The sequence below is a fragment of the Miscanthus floridulus genome, chromosome 6 (genome assembly GCF_019320115.1).
Source record: "Miscanthus floridulus cultivar M001 chromosome 6, ASM1932011v1, whole genome shotgun sequence".
NCBI lineage: Eukaryota > Viridiplantae > Streptophyta > Magnoliopsida > Poales > Poaceae > Miscanthus > Miscanthus floridulus.
In genome coordinates, this window is record NC_089585.1 from 2,291,753 (window position 1) to 2,308,126 (window position 16,374).

Below are 16,374 nucleotides of genomic sequence, written 5' to 3' on the forward strand. Positions count from 1 at the left end.
GTACACCAGGGAGACAAACCTCGGTATTTGGCTTGAAGATTTCTAGCTCACCTACTAAGCCAGAGGGGTGGATGATGACTTTTTCATCATTTAGTATCTCACCATCGGTGTGGGGGAACATGTTCGGACGTGGCTTGAATTCCTCCCACACGACAGCATCCGCGAATGGGCGGACCTCAAGAGGGTCTTCGTTGGAAATTTCTAGGGGACGTATGTTCAACCTAGGAACTCCTGGGACCTCAAGAGTTGCCAACAGGAGCCCAGCGAGTCCCTATGGGACTACATCTACATGTTCTCCCAATGATGCAACTCCCTCCCTGATGTCATTGACGTGGATGTCATCAGCGTGTTCCTCTCTGGGACAACCTACGAGTCCCTAATCCATAAGCTTAGATGCCTGAAGCCCCATACCACCAATGACCTACTCTATATTGCCACTAACCATGCCTTCGGCGAGGAAGCGGTCGAAGCGGTCTTCAACGGAGGGCGGGACAAAGGCAAGGCTAAGCGCATAGACCAAGACAGGGGCCCTTCCACATAGAGGGGCAAGAAAAATAATAAGGACCGACGCCGACCGAACAACACCGCGTTGGTTGCCACAACTAACCGCACGAGCAAGCAGCCCCAACAGGGCCTGCTTGACCATTTCAACAAACTCATGGATAGCCCATGCACCAACCACGCCTACCCCTTCAAACACCTCTACAAGGACTACGAGCTCCTCAAACATTTCCTACGACAGGCCGGTGGGCCAAAAGAAGGGGACGACAAGAGGCAACAGCCAAGAAAGGAGGCATGGTAGGCAAGGACGGAGACGTTTTCCCTAACACCAATGAATGCATCATGATCTTCGGTGGATTCGACGCCATTTGGTCCAAACGTCAACACAAGGTATGCTATAGGGAAGCATGTGCCGCCAAGATAGCCGTCCCCTCCTTCCTCAGCTGGTTGGAATCTATGATCACCTTCGATTGGAGGGACCATCCCTCCCATGTCATGAGATCGGGATGCTACCTGCTCATCATCGATCCCATCGTCCGCAAGAAGCACCTCACCAAGGTGCTGATGGACGGAGGCATTGGCTTCAACATCCTCTACGTCGACACCCTTGACGCCATGCACATCCCCCAATCGTAGCTCTGCCTGGCGGGCTCTCCCTTTAACAGAGTGATCCCAGGAGTGCAGGCATACCCGCTCGAGCAAATTGATCTGCCCGTCACGTTCGGCAGCCGAACCAACTTCTGCTCAGAGGTTCTCACCTTTGAAGTGGTGGACTTTCTAGGATCCTTCCACGCCATCTTGGGGCGGCCATGCTATGCCAAATTCATGGTAATCCTCAACTACACCTACCTCAAGCTAAAGATGCTAGGACCGAATGGCATCATCACCGTGAGCGGCGCCTTCTCGCATGCCTTCACATACGATTGCAAGCACTACGAGCTCGCCACTATGGTCGTCAACTTGTCTGAGCTCCTGTGGCTTGGGGAATCATCGATCTCGGTGATCCTAGACTGCAACCAACCAACCTCCTCGATGGCCTTCCGACCGCTCGAGGAAACCAAGGTGATAGGAATCGACCCCACTGACCCAACCAAGACGGTTTGGATCGGGACCTAGCTCCTAGCCAAATAGGAACACGAGCTCATTGACTTCCTACGTGACAACCATGATGTATTTGCATGGTAGCCTTCTAACATGCCGGGCATACCATGGGGGGTTGCCAAGCATGCACTGCACCTCCTCCTAGGCTTGAATCCTACCAAGCAGTGCCTGCATCGCTTCGATGATGAGAGGCGCAGGGCCGTAGGTGAAGAGATCGCCAAACTCCTTACAACCAGATTCATCAGAGAGGTATTCCACTTCGACTGGCTTGCCAATCCCGTTCTTATTCAAAAGAAGACTAGGAAGTGGAGAATGTGTGTTGACTATGCTGGCCTCAACAAAGCATGTCTGAAGGATCACTTTCCTTTGCCACGCATAGACCAGATAGTCGACTCCACCTCGGGTTGTGAGATCCTCTCCTTTCTCGATGTCTACTCAAGCTATCACCATATCATGATGAAAGAGTCTGATCAGCTCACAACCTCATTCATCACCCCGTATGGTTCATACTGCTACATAACCATGCCATTCAGCTTGAAGAATGTTGGCGCCACCTACTAGAGGGTGATGCAGCAATGCTTCATCGACCAAATCGACCCGCTCGATCAGCCTGACCAAACCGAGCGGCCAAGACCAACTTTCGCCGTCTATGTTGATGACATAGTGGTCAAAACAGCTCAAGCCTGTGACCTGATCGCAAACTTGGCCACGACATTCACGAACCTTCGAAGGTTCAACATCAGGCTGAATCCCAAAAAATAAGTTTTCGTGGTTCCAAAGGGGAAGCTGCTAGGATACATTATGTCCGATCATGGCATCGAGGCCAACCCCAAAAAAATTATGGCCATCTCCAACATGGGTCCCAAGGGCATGCAAAGGCTCACTGGCTATCTGGTTGTCCCTAAGTTGATTCATCTCTCGGCTCAGCGAATGGGGGATGCCACTCTACAAGCTCCTTAAAAAGGCGGACACTTTCGTCTAGACTGAGGAAGCCCAGCAGGCCCTAGAGAGCCTCAAAGCGTCCCTGATGTCAGCCCTAATCCTTGTTGCTCCCGAACGAGGAGAACCCCTTCTTCTCTACATTGCAGCTAGCAACCATGTGGTAAGCACCGCGCTGGTCATCGAAAGGGAGGAGCCAGGACACCGACTTAAGGTCCAGTGGCCCATATACTTTGTCGATGAAGTACTCGCTGACCCCAAGGTCTGGTACCCCTAGGTGTAGAAACTCCTATATGCTGAGCTGATGGCGACCCAAAAGCTCCTGCACTACTTCACCGACCATGAAGTCGCGGTTGTCACTTCATACCCACTTGGGGACATCATCCGTAACCATGACACCACGGGATGGATCTCTAAGTGGTCACTTGAACTCATGGGCCATGACATGAGGTATATCCCTCGTACTGCCATTAAATCTTAGGCTCTCATGGATTTTGTCGTCGAATGGACAAAGGTGTAGCTACTGACCCCAGATGTCACCCACGAGTACTGGACAATGTACTTCGATGGATTCGTAATGGCGATCTCCTTGGATGGGAGTAGGCTCTGCTACACCATCCACCTCCACTTTTCAGCCTCAAACAATGCCATAGAGTACGAGGCCCTCATCAACAGACTACGCATCACCATCGAGCTTGGTGCTACATGACTCTATGTTTGCGACGACTCATAGCTAGTCATTGATGAGGTCATGAAGGAGTCCTCCTACAAAACCCCCTCATGGCAGCATACTGCCAAGAGGTGCGCAAGCTTGAGGACAAATTCTAGGGGATCAAGCTACATCACATCCCTCAAAGGGACAACAATGCCGTTGATTTTCTTGTGAAATTGGCTGCTAGGATGGATCCATCCCTAAGCGAGGTCTTCATCAACGACGTCCACCAGTCGTTCGCCCTCATCCTAGAAGGTTTGATCTAGACACACCCCGATGCCCAGCCGACACTTGGGGGCTCTGACCCCAACGCCAAGATAGCACCCGGGGGCTTTGACCCCAACGCTAAGCCAGCGCTTGGGGGCTCTAATCCTAGTACCTCCATGACAACATCACCCGCAAACATCGCCGTATTGGCACTCGGTCAAACCGACTAGCGAGCGTCGCTACTCGCCTACCTCCTTGAGGAGGTTCTCCCACATGAAAGGATAGAATCCTGATGAATCGCTCGACACGCTAAGACCTTCATCGTGCTCGGTGATGACTCTACAAACAGAGTCCATCAGGAGTGCTCAAGAAGTGCATCCCCACCAACCAAGGGAAGCAGCTCCTCCTTGAGATCCATGCCGGGATTTGCGGACATCACGTGGCCCCAAGGTTGCTGGTCGAAAAAGCATTTCACCAAGGTTTTTATTGGCCCACCGTGCTACAAGATGCAGAGGAGGTCATCCGTAGGTGTGAAGGATGCCAGTTCTACGCTCGGTAAACCCATTTGCCGGCACAGGAGCTCCGAACCATCCCCATCACCTGGCCATTTGAGGTCTGGGGCCTCGACATGGTGGGGCCCCTCAAAAAGGGCCCAGGTGGCTTCACTCACCTACTCATAGTAGTCAACAAGTTCACTAAGTGGATAGAGGCCAAGTCCATTACCAACATCCTGCTCAAAGGAGGCAGTCAAATTCTTCCTCGACATCATCTACCGGTTTGGTGTTCCTAACTGTATCATCACTGGCCATGGGACTAACTTTACCAAAAAGAAGTTCCTAGACTTTAGTGATGGATACGACATCAGGATCGACTGGGCCTCGGTCGAACATCCATGAACTAACGGTCAGGTCAAATGTGCCAATGGCATGGTCCTCCAAGGACTTAAGTCACACATCTTTGACCAACTCAACAAGTACACCAGGCGATGGGTTATAGAGGTCACAGCGATCCTCTAGAGCATAAGAACGACTCCAAATCAATCCATAGGGTTCACACCCTTCTTCCTGGCCTACGAAGCTGAGGCAGTGCTGCCCTCTAACCTCGACCTACGACGCCCCAAGAGTGAAGGCTTTTGACCATGACTTGAGCCATGGAGGCTCAACAAGAAGCAGTCGATCTACTCGAAGAGGCTCGTGAGACAACCGTCATCCGCTCCACTCGCTACCAACAAACCCTCTATAGGTACCACAAAAGGAAGATCAGAGGGAGGATACTCGAAGTCGGTGATCACATACTTTGAAGGACCCAATCAACAAAGGAAAACACAAACTCTCTCCACCATAGGAAGGGCCCTATATGGTGACCGAAGTAATCTGACCGAGCACCTACTGACTGGAGGACAACAACAGCAACGTTCCCACCAACACTTGGAACATTGAAAAGCTATGTCGTTTTTCCCTTAAATTTGGTCTAACCGCTTTTTAGTCAACACTTGCCCTTGTAAAGCACCCGAGTCCGAACACTTTCAGCCTGGGTTGCTCAGGGGCTCCATAAGGGTACAATACTGAATACTACCTCTCATTTTTACTCTCTTTTTTACTGTCACATGAAAAACAACTTTGTCCCCGAATAGAAGCGCATTCCTTTTCCTTTGATTGCCCTACATAACTTTTGTTCTTACTCCTAACTGAACGCACCCCGCCACGACCTATGGTTATGAGCAGCCGAGCCCCACTGGGACATGCCTAGGCTCTGAAAAAAGCTGCAGCCTATGGAACTAATAGGCATGTACAAGAAAGAAAGGACAAAAAAACAAAAGATATGCTAGGATAAAAACAAGGAACGGATAGTGATTTCTATCAAAAAATAGTAATGATGTATTCATTGATACAAGAAACACACCGAGAGATAGGTAGGGAGCGAAGAGATGCCCCATGTAGGCCATGCCTGACTCTATCACGAACGACGAGTACTGGGTCCCGGTCGGACATTTCTGACTAGAGCTCACCAAACCCCAGTCACTCGAGTCATCAAGGTAACACTACCAAACCCCCTCTATTTCTTTATAAATCATTTCGTACATCCATGCGCGCATTCATTCCATACGCCTGTGCCTCCTAGATGATTCAGGCCCTAACCGCCTAGGGGCTAGGGCTCAGGAACTAAGCATCGCACGTGCATCGAAATGCATCACAACGCTCCGTGTTGCGTCATGAAGCGGCGGTTGCCTCATTCAACATGAGCAACCAACAGAGCCAGGGGAGAGAAACACATATAAGCCCCATGTGGCCCTCGCCCAGTCTAGCAGATAGGGTCATCTCAACCTTCTTGTTCAATCCTAAACCTCTTACAAAGCCAACAGAATCTCCATCGAGCGGAGTGAAAGGTCCTAATATGGCTAGAGGGGGGTGAATAGTCTATTTAAAAATCTATAAATCAACTAGAGCAATTTGATTAGTATGACAAATAGCAAAAAGCAAACTTACTCTAGCTCTATAAGGGTTGTAAGCCACCTATCCAACAATTCTAGTTGCAACGATTCCTAGGCACACAACTTGCAAAGTTACTACTCACTAAGAGCTCTCAATCTTGCTACTCTAAAGAGCTCCAATAGATGAACTTAAAATAACAAAGCAAGCTCTCAATTCTAATTACACTAAAGAGCTGTCCACAACTAGTTTGCAAGAATATAAATGAGTGAGTAGGGTGATTATACTGTCGTGTAGAGGAATGAACCAATCATAAGGTGAATATTAAATCAATCATCGGGAGAATACCAAATGGCAAGAGACAACCGATTTTCTCCCGAGGTTCACGTGCTTGCCAACACGCTACGTCCCCGTTGTGTCGACCAACACTTGGTGGTTTGACGGCTAAGAGGTGTTGCACAAACCTTGTCCACATGATTGGACACCGCAAGAACCAACCCACAAGTGAGGTAACTCAATGACACGAGCAATCCACTAAAGTTATCTTTCGGCGCTCCACCAGGGAAGGTACAAATCCCCTCACAATCATCAGAGATGGCCACTGAACAATCACCAACTCATGCCAATCCTCCACCGCTGCACCAAGCCGTCTAGGTGGTGGCAACCACCAAGAGTAACAAGCGAAATCCACAACGCAACACGAACACCAAGTGCCTCTAGATGCAATCACTCAGGCAATGCACTTGGATTCTCTCCCAATCTCACAAAGATGATGGATCAATGATAGAGATGAGTGGGAGAGCTTTGGCTAAGCTCACAAGGTTGCTATGTCAATGAAAATGTGCAAGAGAGAGAGAGCTTGAGCCGACCATGGGGCTTAAATAGAAGCCCCCACTGAAATAGAGCTGTTGGGCTCCTCACTGCACTAAACACGGGCCGATCGGACACTCTGGTCATATTGACCTAGACGCTGGACCTCAGCGTCCAGTCATGCGATGTGCGCCGTGTGTCATCGGCTTCAAATGCCGATCACCCAATTTCAATGGTCAAGTGATGACCGGACACGTCAGTTAGAAAGTGACTGGATGCTGGACCTTAGCGTCCGGTCATTTTCAGTAAGGTTCCAAACGCGAATTTTCACTGACCGGACGTGTCCGATCATGCTCGACCTGGACTCACCCAGCGTCTGGTCACTCAATGTCTCCACTGTGCATCACACGTCAGTGTACGTCAGCATTGACCTGACGCACCTTGCCAGCATTCGATCACTCTTCGCACTAGCGTCCGGTCATAAGACCGAGACGCGTGCTCACTGCTGCTACTGACCGGACTCTAAACCCAGCGTTCGGTCACTACACCACCAGTGTTCGGATCACTCTGTGAACCCCTTGTCTTTTCTGTCTAGGGCACCGGTGGCACCGTCGATCACTCCGCCAGGTGAGGTTTCTAACCCTTGCTCAAATGTGTCAACCACCAAGTGTATCACCTTATGCACATGTGTTAGCATATTTTCACAAAGCATTTCAAGGGTGTTAGCACTCCACTAGATCCTAAATGCATATGCAATGAGTTAGAGCATCTAGTGGCACTTTGATAACCATATTTCAATACGAGTTTCACCCCTCTTAATAGTACGGCTATCTAACCTAAATGTGATCACACTCGCTAAGTGTATTGATCACCGAAATAAAATGGCTCCTACTATTTATACCTTTGCCTTGAGCCTTTTGTTTTTCTCTTTCTTCTTTTCCAAGTTTAAGCATTTGATCATTACCATGCCATCACCATCGTCATGATCTTCGCCATTGCTTCATCACTTGGAGTAGTGCTACCTATTTCATAATCACTCTAATAAACTAGGTTAGCACTTAGGGTTTCATCAATTAACCAACACCAAACTAGAGCTTTCAATCTCCCCCTTTTTGGTAATTGATGACAACCCTTTCACAAAGATATGAGTTGAAATTTAGTTGAATCCATGTTGCTTACCCAAGCATATTTACCATGTGTAAAGGAATATGGACAAGTTTAATGAACTTCAAATGGTAGCAATTGCTCCCCCTACATATGTGCTAAGAGTTTGGATTGTAGCTTGCACATATGCTTAGATAGGAAATATAGGAGTCAATTTCTACCAGATGATGCTAAGGTATAAGAGATGGACCTTTGAAGCGTGATACCAATCAGAGTGCACCAATATACCATCCTTAGCACCATTAGTAACTAGACATACACAAAAACTAGAATACCCCATGAGATCAATATTACAAATAAGGATCTAGTTTCCATAGAATAAACATAGGTCTAGTTACTTTAGCCTATGCATGCTAGTTTTTTATTTCAACATTCAAACCTACAACTAGCATACACCCCACAAGCATGGATATTGAAATTAAGAACTCATACCATTCAAGCAAATATATGAAATGCACATTCAAATGCATCATACAAGTTTATGAGCTTGCTCCCCCTACTTGTGTGCAATTTTGATTGATCCCCTTACAATGTCTTTTCATTTGTTTGCTCCTCCTATCTTACTATCTTTGTGAATTTCTCTCCCTCTTTGTCAACAATTGGCACAAAAGGTGAGCTCAAATTATAGATAGGTTGGGGTGAAACCATGTGAAATGAGGATCATTTTCCCAATTTGGTTCAATCTAGATTACTTGCAAAAGATATTTAACTCGGTTTGATCCAAGGACAAGCTTCTTCACACCTCCAAATAAGGGTTATCTTGTACCATGTTGAGTTAAACACTTTTAGCTTATTTTCTAGATCAAACACTAGGTTTACAAGCCCACAAACATGTCATATGCTACCACTAGATCATTTCAAACATACAAGCAATAGTGGTACCATACAAGCATCAAATTCATTTGATTTTCATGAATGAGCCTAGGACATGATAGGAATGACTAGATGCACTAAACAAGTCCTTAGCAATGGATGGATATCTAACCTAAATGTGATCACACTCGCTAAGTATCTTGATCACCGAAACAAAATGGCTCCTACTATTTATACCTTTGCCTTGAGCCTTTTGTTTTTCTCTTTCTTCTTTTCCAAGTTTAAGCATTTGATCATCACCATGCCATCACCATCGTCATGATCTTCGCCATTGCTTCATCACTTGGAGTAGTGCTACCTATCTCATAATCACTCTAATAAATTAGGTTAGCACTTAGGGTTTCATCAATTAACCAACACCAAACTAGAGCTTTCAGGGAGGCCGTTAGGACACCCGGGTTAGTCTCCAGAATGACCCAGGCATCTGCCGGGTTGCAGGTAAAGGAGCAGTGGAATGTCATAAGAGGGCTATGCCGACCCCATCATGAACGACGGACCCGGATTCCACTCGATCATACCCGTTAGCGAACTCACCGAGCGCGTCACTCGAGCTCGAGCGATTGGGACAAGCGACAAAACTCAGCCCCTCCGGTTGTGAGGAATCGAGGATGGGGCAACACACACAACTCACACCGACCCCTACTAAGGCCCAACAGGGCTCGAGGGCTCAAGACACAAAATGCTTGGGTCTGTGACCCTGAACTTGCCCCATCAGGATCCACGAGCACCGCCTTCCCGCCTCGCCCGATCCCTAAACTAACTAACTAACTAACTGCCTCGGCTGCACGGGTTGCACCGATGCTAGGATCCGTGAGCACCGCCTTGTCGCCTCGCCCGATCCCTAAGCTACCTAACTAACTGCCTTGGCTGCGCGGGCTGCACCGATGCCAGGATCCGCGAGCACCGCCTTGCCACCTCGCCCAATCCCTAAACTAACTAACTAACTAACTACCTTGGCTGCATGGGCTGCACCGATGCCAGGATCTGCGAGCACCGTCTTGCCACCTTACTTTATCCAAAAAAAATAAACTGCCTCAGCTGCTCGGGCTGCACCGGGGCCAGGATCCACGACTCTGACTCGATTGATCCCACGGCGCGCACCAATGCTAGGATCCACGAGCTCTACCTCGTTCAATCCCTAAGACTAACTGCCTCACCCGGTCCCACGGCGCGCATCGATGCTAGGACCCGCAAGCTCCATCTCACCCAATCCCTCGAAACTAACTGCCTCGGCTGCACAACGATGCCTTGGTCAACGACTCCATCTTGACTGAAGAACATGCACACACGCCCGCTAACAAACACCCCCAGATGGTTCTGCCCGAACCGCCTGGGGGCTCGGGGGCTACACCCGTGGGTACGCTCATGCGCACCCGCCGACGAAACAAAAACCTCCCACGCTGGCAACATGAAAAGCCCCCCAGACGGTTCTACCTGAACCGCCAGGGGCTCAGGGGCTATACCCGCGGGTGCGCTCGCGCACACCCGCCATCAAGGCAAAAATCCCCCAGACAATTCTGCTCGAATCGTCTGGGGGCTCGGGGGCTCCTGTTGGGTTCATAAACCCAGGGTCCCTCGCGGACCGGCTTCTCCGCAAAGGCTCGGCCCAAGCAGACAACACGTAACTCATGGGCCGGCCCAAGTGTATAAAACAACAGGCCAGAAGGGCGGTCTAGTCACCGACCGAAAGGTCAGGCCGAGGAGAAACAGCGCCCGCTTGTTGACTCCGACCCACCTCTTCGACCAGAGCGCTCACTTCGATCTCTAGCACCTCCGGACGGTCTCTCCGACCAAAAGGTCTGGCAAAGCACTACCTCCGACTCTGACCCCACGTCTCCGACCGGGGTATGCAAAGACCCTGCTCACTGCTCTTCTCCGACTGGCGCAATCAGAGCCGACTAGGACCAACCGACCGGGGACGCCCACTCGAAAGGGACCAGGGAACGAACGGAGAAAGCAAGGCAGGGCGCTCAAGTTAAACTATGATACCAGGGACCATACCCTATCAACTATAGGAACAGTACTCTACAACCGCCCTGACATAAACAGTATTGTAGGTGTCGATATTTCCCTCTACAGTATTGTGGGCGCCGTTAACTCCCATACGATAAGGCCCCCCACATGCCTCTGGGCATCGACAGTGTTGTTGGCTCCAGAATTTACCGTACCAAGTGAACATGGTGAAACTCCTCACATGCCTCTAGGCATCAACAGTATATGCAGGTGCTGACATCTGCCATACCCGAAACAAGACAACGTAACCTCCCACATACAACCGACATCCAACAGTGTTGTGGATGCCTACCATCCTCTTGTACCTGCCGGCGTGGGCAACAAGACTTAGAAGCATACGAACTCTCTCCCTCTCACTTGTAAGGCCACCCCCTTCATCTATAAAAGGGGATGCACTCTCTCCCAAGAGACTAAGTGGATTCAAGTTCATACAAGTTAATCTAGATCGATCAAGTTCACTAGCTCACAACCACAGAACCGCTAGGTTCGGACCTCAAGCACACGCTTGAACACTTAACTCATAGAGGAGCTCCTGTCGCTCTTGGCCCTTCCGACCGGAGCCGACCGGACCTCTCGTGCACCCCATCTTTCTTCTTCTCGTTTGTAACCCCACTGCAAACTTCGAGCACCTGAGCTCAGAAATAAAGTCACCGACCGACTCAAACTAGACGTAGGGCACGTTGCCTGAACCAGTATAAACCCTGTGTCATTGAGTGCTAGGCCACTTCCGATCACAATGTACGACAAAACTATAAATATTTACTTGTTGGTCACTTTCTGCACCGTCACCACTCCTAAACTTAGTTTTTACAGAATAAATTACCAAACATAGCTTTGTTAATCTATTTTCAGACTTAAAAAATTGACTAAGTTTTGTGTTGGATTTGCTTCAAATTCGATCTCCAAGCTATTAGAAATGTTAGCTAGTGTTATTATCTTATTAAAACAAAAGTTGCACTATGTTCTACAAAATGTGTACTTCAAACTTTATTAAGGTGTCACATATATGTTTTATAGCGTTTTTGTTCAATAAAAATTAGTTAACATCTCTACTTGCTAACTTTATAAATCGTGAATTAACTTTTCATTTTATGTTTTTACGACTCGTTTAAGTTACAATGCTTTACCTATCCATCACACCGCATGCAATATCACTTAAGTATGATGCTCATGACATGTTTTAGCAAGTGATTCACTATGTAACACCGAGGTTGTTACATTTGGGTTAGCCTTTCAAGTTATGATCACCTATATTGAGAAAGGAGGATCCATTTGTTTTGCTTGCTAGGTTGGGGGCTTTAAATAAACTTTATTCGTCTCAAACTCTCGTTTAATGGTAAGTACTTTTATTTTATTGGAAAACGAAGCCAGTGTCCCAAGAATGTTACTAAAGAATTCAAATTGTTTAGATGGTCCTTATCTCGCCTCTGCGGGCATGGCCTTCTTCGAAGGGATGTCTTTTGTAGCCGACACTGAGGAACTATAGCATTGCGATGGCGTCATCGCGGTTCAAATACTTCTTCTGGTTGGCTTTGTACGTATGGCCGACTCTGGACTGTAGCTAGATGGCATCGGCAAAACTTGCAGGCCTCAGGCCTCAGTGTGCCTTGTGTAAGTGTAGCGACATGTGTTTAGGGCAAGAAAGTCTAGTGCAGGATCCTTCTACCAATTGACTAGATCACTCTAGTGTTGGTGGATGATGTTACTATGGTGGATCGGTGGATGAAGGGCAGAAGTGCATTATGCAAAGGCTTCGACTCTCTTTTTCTATTGGTCTCATGGTTCATCTAGAAACAAGATGATTTTCCATGGTGAATCAAAATTGTCAGCCACATTGGTAGGAAACAGCCATCTAGCTTTGTTGTTGTCTTTGCTAGGTGGTTGAGGATCGGTTGTTTCTTTGGGTCAGTGCAATGTAATCACCGGGCCGGGTGTGTGTTGGTTCCGAGTCGGCGGTAAGCCTGTTGTTCGGAGTTCGCAAGGGTGTTCACCTAATTACCTAGGATCGTCACTAGCTACCTGGAGCAATGTGTTATTTGCCTTTGTAACACGTGTCGAGGCATGATCGTGAAAAAAAAAATCAAATAGTTTATTTAGAAATTTGTTACACTTTGTAAGTCTGATAAATTTTAAAAGATGACATATGATTCGTGAGCCTTTCAAAATTTAACGCCCTAACCATATATACCCGTGACTCAGCTGTGATATGGGTGTCGAATCTCGAATGTTACAAGACTCACGAATTAAATGTCAAATATCAAAACCTCTTTAAAAGCTCTACGTACATTCTTACTAGAATCCATCGATAGCTTACACTTGTACGTCATACTCTTCTCTAGTGATGTCTTAGTTCCTATTCTTTTCATTTTTTGTAGGTTAGGATTTCAAGTCGATTATGATCTTTTTGAAGTTGTGAGTGATCATCCTCCTAGGTACCAAGTCATAGGTATACGAGCTAGAACGGCAAGTAGCAGCTGGTGGAGGCTACCGAGAGGTCCCATTTCATGTCGATTATTTTCTTTTATCCAGGAGTCAAGTTGACTTTTATATAAGATAAAGTATAAAGGTTCCCTTAGTTTAACCTTATCGAGTCAATTATGACTGCCAAGGTAATTGGCACAATCCAACCGAAGCACAGCACTAGTGAGAGATGGACCGGAGCACAACACTAGGAGAAATACATTTCACAACTCTAGTCAATATGTTGATCATCACAAAATCCATACCAAATTGATTTAGCTTCAGAACAATAATCCTACATGCAACTAAACTTTTCTAAAAAATAAAGTCAACTATGAATTACCTTGGAAATCATGCCACAATCCGGCAAATTAGTATGTTGCTTTTAAAGAACTATAAAAAAATTCAAATGCATGCATGATTATCAGAAAGTCAATTATCTCTAGAGGCAACTAAATTTCAATTAGGTCACATGAAAAAAAATTATTTAGTTTTCCTTAAAATAAACATATTATACATGATTCCAAATACGTAGACACACTAGAGCAGTTGGTCAAGCCTCCGGGTGTGGCGTCTCCGTGACCAGAGTTTGAATCCTCGGTCAGGCAAAGTTTTGGTCGACGGTATGGAAAAAAATCTGAGAAGTCATCTACCTTAAGCTAAAATAGCTCGGGGTGTCTACCCCCGCAGCCCGAGTTTTTTTATTAGTATATACACACTGCATTGTAAGAGTGAAAAATCTCAAAAAAAAATTGAAGATACTCTACCAAAATTATTGAATGCAATAACTATTTTAGCGTTGAACATGTGTATAGCCATGTTTAACACCATGTCGCATAAAACCACCCTGAAAACAAAGCCAAGTACAATTGAAACATTTCTTGTGATAGTTATTAAGGGTTAAAAGTGAACAATTGAAAAGTCATTGCTTGTGATAGTTATTAAGGGTTAAAAGTGAACAATGTCGTAGTTGAATGCCACAAATTAAATTGCACTCATTGTCAAAAGGTGTGGAAAAAAACCCGAGAAGTCCTCTACCTTAAGCTTAGCTCGGGGGTGTCTACCCCGCAGCCCGAGTTTTTTTTATTAGTATATACACACTGCATTGTAAGAGTGAAAAATCTCAAAAACAATTTGAAGATACTCTACCAAAATAATGCAATAACTATTTTAGCGTTGACCATATGTATAGCCATGCTTAACACGATGTCGCATAAAACCACCCTAAAATAAAGCCAAGTACTATTGAAAAGTCATTGCCTGTGATAGTTATTAAGGGTTAAAAGTGAACAATGTCGTAGTTGAATGCCACAAATTAAATTGCGCTAATTGTCAAAAGGTGATCCATGAAGATATGGGCTTGCCCAATTGATGGCCACACGGCATTGCCGCCAGCGGGAGCAGTGCACGCTGCCTGCACTGTGCCCTCCATCCATAACCTCACTATATTAGACTGTCTCCAACAGTCTATGCATTTGGCAACCTAAACCCAAAATGCATGATGTATAGTAAAAAATCCCGCTCCAACAGAGCAGGCAATTAGACTACGCATTTTGCGTGGGAGGAGAGAGAAAAGGCAAATAAGCGTCCTCCCGACGCACAACCCAAATCTCCAGCGTGGTGGAGGGCGCCGGGCGACTCCGTGCCAAACAACGCATGAAGCGTCCTCTCGAAGGCCCAAGCTTGGACCCAGTGCCGGCTCCGACGTGCACAGCGGCCGCAGCGGCGGTGCCCCCCGCGCCAGATCGGGCCACTCCAGCGTCCACGCGCACGGAGTCACCGAAGGAAGACGCAGCAGGTGTCGGGGCTCCTGTCGGCGACGGCACCGAAGTGGAGGTGGCGGCGCGTCCACCAGAGCCGGACCCGCGGCCATGCCCCGCGGCCGGGGGTGACGGCGGTGCGGCCTCCTCGGGGGCGGCCGAGGCGTCGGTGGTCGTGGGCTCGGAGCCGACGGAGGGGGAGGACGAAGCCGCGGTCGCGGGCTCGGAGCCGACAGAGGGGGAGGAGGGAGCCGCGTCCGCTGGGGCTCCGGCCGTCGGCGGCGGCGCATCCTCCGGCCGTCTGCTGGGGCTCCTGTCGTCCGCTGGGGAGAGAAGAGAGGGAGGGATCGAGCGGAGAGAGAGAAGAGGGAGGAGGGGAGGATTTTTGCGTAGCTGTTGTTGGAGAAGAGATGTTGCGTGTGGGTGACTCTTTCCCTGTGCACGACCTAAATCGTAAAATATGTCTCTGATTTGGGTCTGTTTTGTTGGAGATAGTCTTATACATATTCTAATTGCTACCTAGCTATCTCTCTGCAACTTTGTTTATCCCTCCAACGAGATCTCACCATCTGTGCTGCGCTATCCTAAGTTATGTGTTGCTTTTGTTTATTGGAGAAAACTTGGTCAGATCAAGTACTATAAGCTAATACATAGCAGCTTACGGCCTATAGAAATTGTTCATTTGATTTGTATTGAGATTGAGAAAAGAGAAGAGATGAGAGAGAATACAAGCATGATGTGCTACATACGCCTGGCCAAGGCTCAAACAAGCTTGGTAGGAGAACGAGATGAGAGAGTTAGGCTAGACATTAATGGTGTAGTCTGTCTACTTAGCTAAATTAATTAAAGTATTGTATGTGTAGGCTATTAGGTTGGCTTTATATATGATAAAGTAATCACTACTAAAATGGTAAAGTTCTCCTAACGTTCTTAGTAATAAGAACACTACACAAGTCCTAGCACAGAGAATCCTCACCGGAAGACATTTGATAGGAAAAAACTCATACTAAATATTGAATGTTAAAAACTACGAGAATCCCACGTCACTAGTAGAAGCTGAAGATTATGGCTGTGAATAAAATAGAGGCAGTGGTTTCCTTTATTATCAGACATGCTCTTCTTAAAAACCCTATTTGGTGCGGTTTATTAAGCCAGCTTCGGCTTCTCCCACCGAAGCAACTGTAGTGACACTATTCACTGCCGCAACAAGTAGTCGTTCCACGAAACGAAAAAAACAGACTAGAAAAGGAGGCGGCTGGAGAAGCCATAAACCTTGACTTCACTGGCTCTTATTCCGGAATGCTACGATGCCAGAGCTAGAGCCAGTGTAATCCACACCAAACGGATCCTTAAGCATGGTAGCATGGTGATTTATGGCAAAAGCAGAACAATAATCAGGGAGCAG

The 16,374-nt window shown here is 47.3% G+C and overlaps 1 protein-coding gene across 1 annotated transcript; it reads left to right on the forward strand.

Moving 5' to 3' along the window:
- The first annotated feature begins 14,865 nt into the window (after positions 1–14,865).
- On the forward strand, positions 14,866–15,396 carry LOC136457353 (predicted GPI-anchored protein 58). Its single transcript, XM_066457382.1, has one exon. The coding sequence runs from the start codon at positions 14,866–14,868 to the stop codon at positions 15,394–15,396; it is 531 nt and encodes a 176-aa protein (XP_066313479.1).
- The last annotated feature ends 978 nt before the right edge of the window (positions 15,397–16,374 follow it).